Source organism: Erpetoichthys calabaricus, chromosome 11 (assembly GCF_900747795.2).
Source record: "Erpetoichthys calabaricus chromosome 11, fErpCal1.3, whole genome shotgun sequence".
Classification (NCBI taxonomy): Eukaryota; Metazoa; Chordata; class Cladistia; order Polypteriformes; family Polypteridae; genus Erpetoichthys; species Erpetoichthys calabaricus.
The window spans coordinates 72085699-72100876 of record NC_041404.2 but is presented as its reverse complement, the minus strand read 5'-3'; the positions used below and the strand labels follow the sequence as shown (position 1 = coordinate 72100876).

The 15178-nt window shown below is 39.0% G+C and overlaps 1 protein-coding gene across 1 annotated transcript in view; it reads right to left on the bottom strand.

Annotated features, from left to right (window-relative positions):
- The window catches only part of slc35a2 (solute carrier family 35 member 2), a 55835-nt gene that overhangs the window by 17029 nt on the left and 23628 nt on the right, over nt 1–15178 (bottom strand). The window contains exons 2-3 of the mRNA XM_028813339.2: nt 14782–14964; nt 14423–14574 (exon numbers count right to left, since the gene is read on the bottom strand). Coding sequence (XP_028669172.1) covers nt 14423–14574; nt 14782–14964 — 335 coding nt within the window. The remainder of the gene's footprint in view (nt 1–14422; nt 14575–14781; nt 14965–15178) is intronic.

Genomic DNA, 15178 nt, shown 5'->3' with positions numbered 1-15178 from the left:
TGGGGGAGTCACTGACAGCATAGTTTTAAGTTGATCTTAAATTTATACTAGGGGGCTTCGCTCGCCAACCCCCGTGTTTGGTTTTCCAGATACACACTTTTAAGATTTTTTTTTCTTTGAATTGTTGCTATTTCATTAGTTTCACTTTTATTTCAGAACTTCTGTAAAAACAATATTTGTAATCTTGTGAGTCCCAATATGCTGAATCTTTTTAATGAGGTCAGGACAGGTTTCTCAGTTTGGAATTTCAGCACAGACAAAACGATCTACATCATCAGCAGTTAATAATTTTTAAGTAAAAAAGTAAGTAGAGTTCTGCATTGGACTCCTGTCTGTAAAGTCGTGCTATTTTCCTCTCACAGTTCCAAAAGTACATGGGGTTACCAAGGTGATACCCCAGCTTTTGTCTAGGATTTTGTACAAGGCCTAGACAGAACGTTTTTGACTCCTGGGGTAAATTTAGCTTTTTAAATAAGCAGACAGATAAATATATATACACTAACAAAGTAACCAATAAATGCATGTGCGGTAAACTCCGTTTTTGAAATTCTCAAGATTCTTAATTTGTCACATGCATAGTTATACAGGACAACACGCAGTGAAATGCATCCTGATCCGCTTATCAAAAACTGTGCAAAGTTAGAAAAATATCAGTTAGATTAACAAAAAGTCATAGATTGAAAGATAACAGTATAGTAGAACATAATAAATAAATAAAATTATATGAATAAAGTAAAATTAAGTGTTAAGGTGCAATAGTGTAGTAATTATTGTGCAAACCCAAAGTTAGACTGGTGCATAGTTAAATGAGGCAGTTTGTTTGTTTGCACTACTGCGATCTTTACTTTCTTTTTTTATATTTTCTAATTTTCCTACTTTCATATCCTTTAACTTTCTCCACGTGTATAGCGCCAGTTTTTTTTTGTTTTGGGCATTTCTAATTTCAGTGGTTTCATAGTCTCTAACCTGCTCTGCATGTGTTTAGCGTCAACGTTTGTAAACGTCTTTATGAAGTTCTACTTTGTCATTTTACTCATTGTCTTTTAATTCTGAGCTGTACAGTACAATACATAGAACAGAATAAATCCTCAATACAATATAAAAATAAAAATTCTAGAAGAACGGAGTAGAATTTCACATTAGATGATATCACATAATATGATTGGATTTGTTTTAAGTCCTGGAGACCTCATTCATCAAGCTGCCTCCCCCATTTTGCCATTCCACATCTGAAATAGCGCTAATCAAATGAAAGGACCCCTCAGTCCCACGTCCCCATTCATCTGGGAGGACTTTACCTTAGGCAGGCAATCTACAATTTAAAGAGATTGTTATTTTCTTGTGAATTGTTACATATGCATTATTTTCACTTTTACTTTAAAAACTTTTGTAAATACAATACTTGTCCTTTATTTTCGGCCACGTGCCTGGTTACATCTCTTTCTTCCCAGACGTATAATACTGCTTGTGTTGTGAAGGGTGTTGTGGCTGAAGTGTATGCTAAGGATATGCCTTTGGATCATTTGCTGTCTTTTTGCTGCTTGCTAGCTGCCTCTTCTGCCTGTCACATGTCGTTGTTTTAAGAGCTCGGAGCACATGATGCTTGCCTGCCAAAAGCAATCCAACAACTGCTAGCTTAGGTCTGTTGACTTGTGTTAATTGATGGCTCGTTGCCTGGTCTCGCGTGACGTTGTAAAAGCAATACCTGTCTTTTATTACTGGCCCCGGGCGTGTTTGAATTCTTTCTTGCAGGATGTATAACGCTGCTCGCATGTGGGGGGGGGGGGGGGGATAATGGTTATAGCTGCTGTTGCGCTGCCCTTCAATCTGTTTAAAGCCTGTATAGCCGCTGTCCTTTTTGCTATGGCCCTGGGACAATCTCTTGGCACCAAGTCTCATGTTTACGGTCCCCGCGAGACACACCGAGGCAAGTCTCCTTGGTCTCGCGGGTCTTTTAAATGTCTTTCGAGATTATCATGTATCGTAGCCTTGCATTTGCTTTCCATTCCAGGATTTCCTTTTATATATAGAGAGAAAGGAACTTGGTGTGTCATGTGCCACGGTTTTATAAATTCGATTTTTTTTGTGCATACATCATTTTTGCCTTTCAAGCATAACCAAAATTTTAGTATGGATTCTAAGTAAGGTTTTATGCAAGAGGACTGGCTATTTTAGATGCAAATGCTCCATGAAGGACACTTCTAATAAGACTTCTTTGGACTATAGATGAGTATACAGTGTCTCAGCAGTTCCTGCCAATTCTGAACGATTAGACATCTTCTGAATTCAAAGGGAAGTAAGCTTTACCATTTCTCATTTGCTGTACTGCATTTCTGTGGCTGACCACTTTCTTTCCATTCTTCAACCTTGCCCATTTGATTGTGCTTTTGCAGAAGAGCACAAAATTTCTGCTTGGGAGAGACCTTGATTATGCAGGATGACCACTTTCTGTCTTGTCATTGTGCTCATTTTCCCATGGTTTCTGATTTACAGTGCATCCGGAAAGTATTCACAGCACATCATTTTTTCCACATCATGTTACAGCCTTATTCCAAAATGGATTAATTTTTTTCCTCGGAATTCTACACACAACACTCCATAATGACAATGTGAAAAAGGTTTACTTGAGATTTTTGCAAATTTATTAAAAATAAAAAAAATTGAGAAAGCACATGTACATTTAAGTATTCACAGCCATGAATCTCAAAATTGGGCTGAGGTGCATCCCGTTTCCCCTGTCATCCTTGAGATGTTTCTGCAGCTTAACTGGAGTCCACCTGTGGTAAATTCAGTTGATTGGACATGATTTGGAAAGGCACACACCTGTCTATATAAGGCCCCACAGTTGACAGTTCATGTCAGAGCACAAACCAAGCATGAAGTCAAAGGAATTAGTCAAAGGAATTGTCTGTAGACCTCCGAGACAGGATTGTCTCGAGGCACAAATCTGGGGAAGGTTACACAAAAAATTCTGCTGCTTTGAAGGTCCCAATGAGCACAGTGGCCTCCATCATCCACAAGTGGAAGAAGTTCGAAACCACGAGGACTCTTCCTAGAGTTGGCCGACCATCTAAACTGAGCGATCAGGGGAGAAGAGCCTTAGTCAGGGAGGTGACCAAGAACCCGATGGTCACTCTGTCAGAGCTCCAGAGGTCCTCTGTGGAGAGAGGAGAACCTTCCAGAAGGACAACCATCTCTGCAGCAATCCTCCAATCAGGCCTGCATGGTAGAGTGGCCAGACGGAAGTCACTCCTTAGTAAAAGGCACATGGCAGCCCGCCTGGAGTTTGCCAAAAGGCACCTGAAGGACTCTCAGACCATGAGAAAGAAAAGTCTCTGGTCTGATGAGACAAAGATTGAACTCTTTGGTGTGAATGCCAGGCATCACGTTTGGAGGAAACCAGGCCAATACGACCCCTACAGTGAAGTATGGTGGTGTCAGCATCATGCTGTGGGGATGTTTTTCAGCGGCAGGAACTGGGAGACTAGTCAGGATAAAGGGAAAGATGGCTGCAGCAATGTACAGAGACATCCTGGACGAAAACCTGCTCTAGAGCGCTCTTGACCTCAGACTGGAGCGACGGTTCATCTTTCAGCAGGACAACGACCCTAAGCACACAGCCAAGATATCAAAGGAGTGGCTTCAGGACAACTCTGTGAATGTCCTTGAGTGGCCCAGCCAGAGCCCAAACTTGAATCTGATTCAACATCTCTGGAGAGATCTTAAAATGGCTGTGCACCGACACTTCCCATCCAACCTGATGGAGCTTGAGAGGTGCTGCAAAGAGGAATGGGTGAAACTGGCCAAGGATAGGTGTGCCAAGCTGGTGGCATCATACTCAAAAAGACTTGAGGCTGTAATTGCTGCCAAAGGTGCATCGACAAAGTATTGAGCAAAGGCTGTGAATACTTATGTTCATGTGATTTCTCAGTTTTTTATTTTTAATAAATTTGCAAAAACCTCAAGTAAACTTTTTTCACATTGTCATTATGGGGTGTTGTGTGCAGAATTCTGAGGAAAAAAATGAATTTAATCCATTTTGGAATAAGGCTGTAACATAACAAAATGTGGAAAAAGTGATGCACTGTGAATACTTTCTGGATGCACTGTATAGGTTAAACCGCTACATCTACAGCAACCTCACCTTTTTAGTACGGTTGTAATTTGCCCACTTTTACTTCCTTTACACAGCTGTTTCACTTTCAGTTAATCTACTTTGGTTCAACCTACACATTATGTCACTGATCATACGTACCTGTATTATTTGCACATTATATATTAATGACATTCAAATATCTTATTGTATTGCTTCACCTTTTGCAAACTAAATATTTGAAACTCCGAAATATGCACATTTACATTGTCATACTAATCCAAAAGACATAAAATAACTTTCTAAGACAAATATTTTTCTGAACAATTTAAAGTGCCTAAGACTTTTAACAGTACTGTATATTAGACAGAAATACACAAGATCAGGGTGGCAAACTCCAGGCTTAGAGTGCCGCAGTGGCTGCAGGTTTTCAATCTTACCATCTTCTTAATTAGTGACCAGTTTTTGCTGCTGATTACTTCTTTTAATTAACTTGACTCAGGCCCCATAGTTGTTTCTTTTTCTTTCATTAGCAGCCAAACAATAATGAGACACAAAACAAGCCACCACATGACCAGCTCCCCTGTGCCCATTACACAATATCTGAAATTAAAGACAGGTGATGGTCTTGGTAAGGTTGATCTCTCAGGTCACCAAAACATTTTGACGGTACTCTTAGAAAGAACAGGAAAACAACAGTTTTCGAAATGTGTGCTGTGGCAAAATGAGAGCAGCAACAAGCCATGGAATTAAATAACGTGTTTAATTAACAGCAAGAATTGGCTTCTCATTAAGAATGTAATTGGAGTGAAATTGGTTGGAGTTTGAAGTCCCAGTTTAGCTGGTCATCTGTTAGCTCGTTTCACATCTCATTTCTGCTTGGCTGTCATTTAATGAAGAAGGGAATCAATTCAGAGGGCTGAACTCTTCAAACAGGGCTAATAAATTGATGGGGAAAAAGTTAATTAGCAGTGAAAACTGGTCACTGATCAGGAAAAGGGTTAGAATGAAAACCTGTAGTCACTGCAGCACTCCAGGCCTGGAGTTCGCCACCCCTGCACTAGATGAATACAGACTCCCTACCACCATAATAAAATAACCTCTATGAGACAAAACTCTGCATTAGTGGCCACAAAGTAACTATTTAGTGAATTTAAATTCCCACACTCTTGGCCTTCTTATCGTGAAAGTTAAAGTGAAAATTGGTACCACCAAAGTCTCATTTTTAAGTGAAACACAGATCCTTACTTTTTAACTGAATCTCCTGCAAACATCATCTCTGCCCTCAAAGAGGTCAGATGTATGAGAAGTTTTCCTCTTAAGATTGTGTTTGACATCTTTACCGCTCCAACTTGTAAAACTGATTGATTAATCAGAATTTTATTGTATTTATACTCTGGGAAACACTTCCAAAAACTTGAGAATTTTAGCTTTATCATGAATTTCACACCTCTTCATACAAGGGCTTTACAACTAAAACATCAATGCATTGCAAAACAACCAACATAACTCAGAAAAAAAATGTCAAAAAATAACTAGTAGTATTATTTAATTTACTTTATCATGAATTTCATATCTATTGGTATCTAGCCTTACAACAGCTAAAACATTAAAGAATTGCAGAACAGCCAAATGAACTCAGAAAAAACAGGCAAAAAAAACTAGTAGCATTTAACATACGTAAATGATTACAACATCACAAAACGTATAAAAATTTAGATGCCAGTGTTTTTAAGCTTGTTAATCAATGCTTTCATTGGACTTGGATTAAAGAAAGACTCAAGTTAAGAGCAGTATTTCTTGCAGCATCAGGTGCCTTAAGATGTGCAGTGGCTTTATATAATTTGTGTATACTGAAAATGATTGTAACCAATTAAATTTTTCCAGCAGAATGCCAACAGGGAATAAATTCTACTTTTCCTCCGTGCTAGCTCACTCTTTTGGGGCCCACACTACAGCTTCAACACAACAAGATTTAGCACACACTGAAATGTTGATGTGACTACACCCATACTCGTATAATAAGAAAAACAGAAACATACACAGAGCACCGAAACACCATGCAGAAAATTCTGGGTCAAAATTTGAATGCTAACTATTTCACCAACACACTGCCCTCTTACTTTTCAAAGATTTTTCTTTTTAATTTGAATTCCTGTAAATAACTTTTGTGGTTTACATTGTACTTGTTCAGTTATAGCTTTGTGATAATTATAGGATGTTGGAATAGATTTTGCTATGATTTTATTTCTTTTATATGGTATATGACTCCTTCTTGTGTATCGGTTCACACGTTAGTTACAGCCTTCACTCTCCAATTAATTTAAATAACTAGAGATGCAATGCTAATTATTTCTATTGCTAAATAAGACTGCAGACTTTGTGACTGAAAGTCAAATGATTCCGAATCTGCTTGGTGATTTCAAAGAGCTATACGAGGGGTGCCTGATGGAAAGTGAGCCTATCTATGAAGGAGTAACAGAGGTGTGTGAAATGTCTTTTTTAATTAGATCAGACCTTGTTTGTAATTCCCGCTATTTTTAACACTAGAATTACCAGAGCCTACGAAAAAACTCGTATATCCCGCCCACCTTAAATCGCTTCTTAAAACCTTTCTCACCTCTCCGCCAGCGTCTTTTGTCATCTAAATGTACTGATAAAGACAAGCTGCCAGCAGCTGGCTATTCCATCCCCCCCAACGACTTAGAACGTAAACAGGCTTTTCCCAGCTCTTGCCTTGATTGATTACCTGGGAGTGAAGTGGAGTTTTAGAGTAGAAATAATAAGATTGTTATTTGAAACACACGCATTTCATATGTGTTGCATTTCTACAGTAATCTGTGTAAACACATTGTTAAAACAGAAACGTGTTATATATTCTAGTAGCAATTGACAAAATGTAGGCATAAACTATATAATGTATGAAGCCTGAAGTCCAAATATCAAAGAAACACTTTCACAAAAGGTACAAAAAAAAGCCACCGCCAAAAAAACCCGCCTTAGTGTGAGACATTGATATGAATTAACTATCGCTGCTTCCGTGGCGTAACAGTATCAGTTGCTGACTGGGAATCAGAAGGTCATGAGTTCGATCCTGCACAACTCCCATTTGAGAAGTGTTCTTATTTTCACTATTTTAGAATAAAAAGATACATTTGATTTCAGTCTGTAACAGCTGGTGTAATTTATGATATTTGTAAAGGTTAGCTTTATTTTTTTTAAATTCACTTTTCATTGTCTCAGTCGCGTTCAGGATCCATCCCTACCGCCCCCCACCTGACACTGCTGTTTTTACATAAAGACGCGCTATAGTTCTGCAGTGTATCACAATACATACGACCGCGTGTTTTTTTCCCCCAGTATTGCCAGTCCCCACATGTTGCTGTATGCTGTTTCTTTTGTACTCCAGGACATGCAGAGGAAAGCATAGTAAAGAGCAGTAACTTCAGCGCTATATGCAATCATCAGACACTCCCCATCTGATGCTGTTTTCACATAAAGACGCGCTAAAGCCCTGCAGTGTACTTGTGACTGCATTGTCGTACCAATGCTTGCGAACTGAAGTGTCTGCATGCACTTTTCGTGGCATTATACGTGCATTTTTTGAGCATGCCCATGTAGCTCAAACACAGGAACATATGTTGATGTAAAAGTATAACAAAACAAGTGCACTTTTATTCAAGACTATAACCGAAGAAAAAAGAAAGCAAGTTACAGTAGGCAGTTGATATGACAGCTTGCATGGTGGAATGCTAAGAACTGCTGATTTCCATTCTGTGCTATATAACTTAACATTTGAATCTGATGATTGCATATAGCGCTGTCTTGTTTAGTGTGCGCAAGAACATGCAGGTGGCCAGTTGCTGAGTGCTATAACGCACATTTTAAAAAAAGAAAGAGACAAATAGATGTGACGTTTTGAAGAAATCATTTTATGACGCGAATAGTACCAATCAGAAAACATCGTCGAAGTAATGCAATATTATTTGAAAACGAACAGCGTCAGGTTGGGTGTGAAGTTATACTGGCGCTGTTTGAGTCAGATCAGAAGCTGAATAAGCTGAAAAAGCTCCTGTTCTGACTCCAAGTAAAAAAGCATGAATTAATCAACAGAAATAACCGCGATTGACATTTTAAAGTTAACGATTTACAGTGCATACCAATTTATAAATTCAATGTCCGTTTGAGGAAAAAAAAAAACACTTTCTTCAAAGCTGGGAATCGAACTCGCGTCTCTGTGGCACAGTAAGGCAGTGGTGCTCCAAGTCAGCAAACCGTACTTATAACTTATTTTTTTCAAGATCCATAACACACAGACAGACAGAGCACTGCGTAATACAGAGACAGACAGGCAGAGATATACAAACAAACAGGGAAGGCACATGTACTGAAAGAAAAAGCACTGAATAAGCTCACCCGCTCTAACATCACCCCTCCCCCGATCTGACTCTCTAAGTAACAGCGCAAGTACAGACACAAATCAAGTGCATGTGTGTACTGTATAATATTAACAAAAAGAGCAGCTTACTACTGAAAACGGCAAATATAGGAGTGAGTGGGGATCGAACCAGTACTCCTGATCACACTTGGTTTGCGTCTGTACTTGCGCTGTTACTTAGAGAGCCAGATCGGGGGGAGGGGTGATGTTAGAGCGGGTGAGCTTATTCAGTGCTTTTTCTTTCAGTACATGTGCCTTCCCTGTTTGTATATCTCTGCCTGTCTGTCTCTGTATTACGCAGTGCTCTGTCTGTCTGTGTGTTATGGATCTTGAAAAAAATAAGTTATAAGGACAGTTGTTCATGTTAATTGCAGTCTCAATTGTTAAAAAAATATTTTAAAAGGAGCATCCCACATGAAAATATAACGATCTCATTAACTGACAGTGCATACCAATTTACAAATTTTATGTCCATTTGAGGTTAAAAACAAAAAAAAGAAGTAACACTTTATCCCCAGCGGGGAATTGAACTCATGTTTGTGAGGCAAAGAAAAGCTACTCGGTCTGAGAAGCAAATCTTAGCGCACTACGCCACGGAAACTGTTATATGGTGTGTGAAGCTTTTGTGGAAGTGTTTATTTGATCTTAGGAACTCGGGCTTTACACATTCTACATTTTGTAACATTTATTACTAAAATATGAAAAAGTTTCTGTTTTAGCAATGTGTTTACACAGATTACTGTAGAAACAGAACACGCATGAAATGCAAGTATTCCAAATAGCGATCTATTATTTCTATTCTAAAACTCCAGCAGTTCAGTCACTCCCAGATAATCAAACAAGCCATGAGCTGGGAAAACTTAGTGAACGTTCTGCGACGGTGGGGGATGGAATAGCCGGCTGCTCGCTGCTCCTCTTAATCGGCACATTTAGAAGACAAAAGAGAGGTGAGAACGGTTTTAAGGTGGGCCGGATCTATGAGTTTTTTCGTAGACTCTGGCAATTCTAGTGTTAAACCCCGCAAATGATTCTCATGCCAACATTTGCTAAGAAAAAAGTACTAAAAACTGTCTTAGTCCTCTTTCATCACAATAAAGTAATCCCTCGCTATATTGCGCTTCGCCTTTCGCGGCTTCACTCCATCGCGGATTTTATATGTAAGCATATTTAAATATATATCGCGGATTTTTCGCTGCTTCGCGGGTTTCTGCGGACAATGGGTCTTTTAATTTCTGGTACATGCTTCCTCAGTTGGTTTGCCCAGTTGATTTCATACAAGGGACGCTATTGGCAGATGGCTGAGAAGCTACCCAGCTTACATTTCTCTTTCTCTTGCGCTGACTTTCTCTGATCCTGACATAGGGGGATTGAGCAGGGGGGCTGTTCGCACACCTAGACGATACAGACGCTAGTCTAAAAATGCTGAAAGATTATCTTCACGTTGCTATCTTTTGTGCAGCTGCTTCCTGAAACGACATGCTGCACCGTGCTTCGCATACTTAAAAGCTCGAAGGGCACGTATTGATTTTTGCTTGCTTGTTTTTCTCTGTCTCTCTCTCTCTCTCTCTTTCTGTGCTCTTGACGGAGGGGGTGTGAGCTGCCGCCTTCAACAGCTTTGTGCCGCGGTGCTTCGCATACTTAAAAGCCACACAGCCCTATTGATTTTCCTCTGCCTTTATGACAGTCTCTGCTCCTGACTCCTTTGAAGAGGAAGATATATTTGCATTCTTTTAATTGTGAGACGGAACTGTCATCTCTGTCTTGTCATGGAGCACAGTTTAAACTTTTGAAAAAGAGACAAATGTTTGTTTGCAGTGTTTGAATAACGTTCCTGTCTCTCTACAACCTCCTGTGTTTGTGCGCAAATCTGTGACCCAAGCATGACAATATAAAAATAACCATACAAACATATGGTTTCTACTTCGCGGATTTTCTTATTTCGCGGGTGGCTCTGGAACGCAACCCCCGCGATGGAGGAGGGATTACTGTAATGCTCTACCACACAAAGTACACATGACAATAGGAACATTGCAAGAATGCAACTTTGAGCTGTTGACCCAGCCTCCTTATTAGCCAGATTTAGCACCTACCGATTTTCCTCTTTTTCTCTCTCCTAAGAGATGAAGAAATTCCTATGTGGTTGACATTTTGGCACAAATGATGCTTTCATTGATGAGGTGCTGCAGTGGTGTGACTCACAAGAAGTTTCATTTTTTTCTAAGGGCACCCAAAGTTTGGAACACCAGTGAGAGAATACATTCACATTAAAAGATGAGTACATTGGAAAATCCTAAATCGGCACTTCCTTCCCATGAGAAATTCCTTGTACTATCTTCAACTGTCAGGTGGACAATGTATATCAGGATAACACTAACATTCAGTATTTCATGCATTGATTGAAACAATAAAAACTTTGCAGGACTAAAGAAACAAGCCACTGTAAATGACATTTTTCCCATCATAGCATCAATTTTCTTCCCTGCTTAGTTCAATTGTTTTTCACAGAATGCTACAGCCAATCTCTCCATCTTCATTTGCTATTCAAGAAACTGTCGAAAACATAACATAGCAAACAAGCCAGGATGCACTGTTGAATTCACACAAATTTGATTAATCTCTCACATATATACTGTATTATATACTGTATTATACATATATATATATATATATATATATATATATATATATATATATATATATACATATATATATATATATATATATATATATATATATATATATATATATATATATATATATTATATACATATACATACACACACACACACACACACACATATATACAGTGGAACCTCGGTTTGCGAGTAACTTGGTTCACGAGTGTTTTGCAAGACGAGCAAAAATTTTTTATAAATTTTGACTTGATAAACGAGCGAGGTCTTGCAATACGAGTAGTATGTATACGCTTTGTCATGTGATCACAACTGAGCTGATGGTTCTCTCTCTCGCTGCGGGATTGTGGGCAATCATCTCATATTCTCTGTCTGAGTCGGCGTGCCTCACTCATATAGTCAACATCCATACGAGTGTATACTGTTTACTACAGCATTGTGACTGTGTGTGTGTGTGTGTGTGCTGTGACGTGCGAGTCCCTGTCTTGCACCCCAAAACACGAAGCTGAGTCTCAGTACTTTAGCAACACCAGCTTTATTCAGCCTGAAACAGCAACAGCACAGTTATTTATTGTAGCGGGATCTGCCATTCTCCTATACACAGACACAGCAGTCAGGCAGGGTCGTGGCCAAGTAGTACTGTGCCCTGCGCATTTATAATGTTCATTGTTCCTTGTATCACCCATTGACGGCAGGCGCTTATAGCATGTCCGTGATCTTTTCGGATTCGCTTTTACGGCGAACTGCTACAGCGCTGGGAGACTGCGATTGCTTTGGGACACTCTTCCGTGTGTCATCCCGTTGGGTAAAATCCCACAAGAGTTTAGAAACTCACTCACACCAGCCATGATTCTTTTCAAAGGTAAAGTGCAGGTTAATTTGCTTTATGTATTTTTACTTTATATTTTGTATTAATCATTTTTATATGAATAGTTTTGGGTTGTGGTACAAGTTTTTTTTGTAGGCTTCAGGAATTCTAGTGTTAAGTAGTTTATTTAGGATGACCAGATCGAAACAAATGACAACTCATGTTCAAATGGCATAGCATTTTCAAATACAGGCAGTCCCCGGGTTACGTACGAGATAGGGACTGTAGGTTTGTACTTAAGTTGAATTTGTATGTAAGTCGGAACAGGTACATTACTTTAATAAATGTTATTGTTGACCAACTGTAACCAAGTGCTCTGCCAATGAATGATGGAGTTTCACCTCTTTCTGACCTTTTTTATTATTTCTACTTTATTTTCAATGGACCTTTTTATTATTTCTACTTTATTTTCAATGGTGATGGTTTTTCTCTTCTTTACTGTAGCACCAGCACTTGCATCAGGTTTGTGTTTCAGGGACATTCTTGAAGGATGAAGACAAAAGGTTAAGATGAGCTCTTCTGCACAGCACTGTACACGCTATCACAGCAGATTATGCACCAGTCAACACGTCTGATGTATAGGGTGGTCCAGATCTAATTATGCAATTTTCATTACACTATAACTTATTCAGTTTATTACATAGAAAATCACCCGAAAAATCACGGACCATCAAGAAGTGTGCGAACTGACAACACGAAGAATCGTCTTTGCGCCGAACTAGAATTATCCCCGTATAAATCAAAGTCATCCAGATGATCTGGATCTGCAGAATTAGATCAGGACCACCCTGTACTGACAAGAGACAACTTCCTGCTATGTGCATAACAGTACAAGCAGGCTTGCTATTGAGAATGAATGGGGTCAGCGAGGGGCGGTTCATCACCAGCCCACATCACAGTCACCTCCACTACAGTATGCTGCCTGCAGTGTCCCGCCGCACCACCACCCCCATTCAACACGCAGCCATCCGAGGCACACTACAATGCTACCCCCCGCCTCCCTGTTCACCCTCAATGGCCTCCGTTCAGCCACGACAGGGTCACCACTTGCAGCGGGGGGCGGGCAGTGAAACCGCTTGCCGCCGGGAGCTGCCCGACGGACACTATACGAGCAGCGAAATCGACCCCCTCTAGCCTCCCTCCAGCCACTGCTTGCAGCGTCCCCGGGCCAAAGATGACGGAGCAGCAGTTACTGAGGCACATGCATCACAGCTGCGGCGCCGTTCGTATGTTGTATGTCGGGTGTCCGTAACCTGGGGACTACCTGTAGTGTTCTTCCTTCTCAGTGAGGTATCTGTTTTACTTAGGAGAAAGCATTTTCATTAACTTATATTCCACTATTTAAAAAGGTGTACATTTAACAAGATCAAAACACGTGCTCTTGACGTCTAAGTATAGAAAAAATAAGATATATTTAACATGCATTTTTTTGGTTTATAATGTGTTGTAACATTAAATTACCCATAAATAACAATTAGTAAAAAAAAAAATTGTACTGGCCAAAGCAATGGCTGCAGTATAAGGTGAAGTTTGAATTTTGATAAAAATAATTTATTTTATAGAGTTATTAATTAATGCAGGACCAGATACACTACAATGAAATAGACCAGAAAATATTTACAGAGAAAACAAGATCTCTTAACCAGTATTATAGTAAATATAATCAGGAATTTGACCTGCATATGAACTCCTCTTATATACAATATTCATTTCAACAACCTTGTGCCATCTATTTTTAAATTTTTTTTTACCCAGCTGATTAATGAGTTATCCTTAACTCTTTTAGGGTGGGTGTCGACTTTTGTCGACAGGAGGGGTTGAGGGCGTCGACATCCAGGGATAGAGGGCGACAATCAGCTGTTAATAGCGACAAAACACACTGTTGCATCACAGGCATTCCCTCTCTGCTCGGAGGAATGTTAGACTCATTGACTCGGCATCTAATCCTTGCGTGTGCGTGAGTTGCGAAATGTAAACAAAGGCAAGATGGCATCGACATCTCACGAGGGAGCGAAGCGAGTGCAGAAAAGAAAATACTCAGCAGACGTGTTTTAATGAATCTGACAATTTCAACTCAGTTTACTCTTTACACTAACAAGGCTGCATTTCATGATGCAGTGCTTGAATGAAAGGAAGCAGCTGTACATGCTAGAGAATACATTCTTATTACTTTAAAATTGTCTAATTATAAATTAGCATACACTTAATTATTTAAATACTTGAATAAAAAAACAATATTACCCCTAATTGTTCATATATTTGAACATATTCGCACCAAAAACAAACAATTCTAATTACTTCAAAATGAATAGAAAAATAAACACAAATTGAAAAAATGCTGAGGCACTACAGGTTAAATCATATAAACATGACTAATTGCTGTTACCCACCTGAAATATGGCAGCTGGCAAGTTAGATATAGCTACATATTGCAGATTGTTCTGAAACGTGTAAATTAAAGAAGGTACAGCAAGTTTAAGAGTGTCCAGGTACTGGCAGATAATGGAGTCATAAAGCAGCAGGGAAAATTCCTTCACATTGCCTGTAATAAACATTCAAACATAAGTATATTTAAAAAAAATAAAAAAAAACTAATATCATTACTGTTATTTCATATGACAGATAATAATATAGCCAATTTTTAACAATTGGGGAGTCAAAAAGACTTTACATAGCTGAAAATCCATAGAGATGCCTCATGAGATGTATTTCTCATTTGACTAAATACTGAATTTGCTTAACGACTAACCTCTTTTCTGTATCATGATGAGTACCAAGCAGGTGAGTAATTTCAGTATCTCAGCCATGACAACTGCAGAAGTAGCAAAGAATTTATCTCCAGGTAATGTGCGTACATATCGAATACTAAGAATGAGGAAAGCATTCTGAAACACCAAAAATGCTAAGCTGATGTATTTCAACTTCTTGTTTCCTACAGGGGGTAAAAAAAAAAAAAAAAAAAAAAAAAAAAAAAAAAAAAAAGAAAACATCATTTGGGACATGGACTAGGATATTCCAACACTTTCAGGCAACATCTATGATTCTAAGATTACCAGCAACACAGATATAAACAGTAAAACAATTCATTGTTGGAACTGTTTGCATTCTGATCAACCTTCGTACTGTAGCAGCGCTACAGATTAACA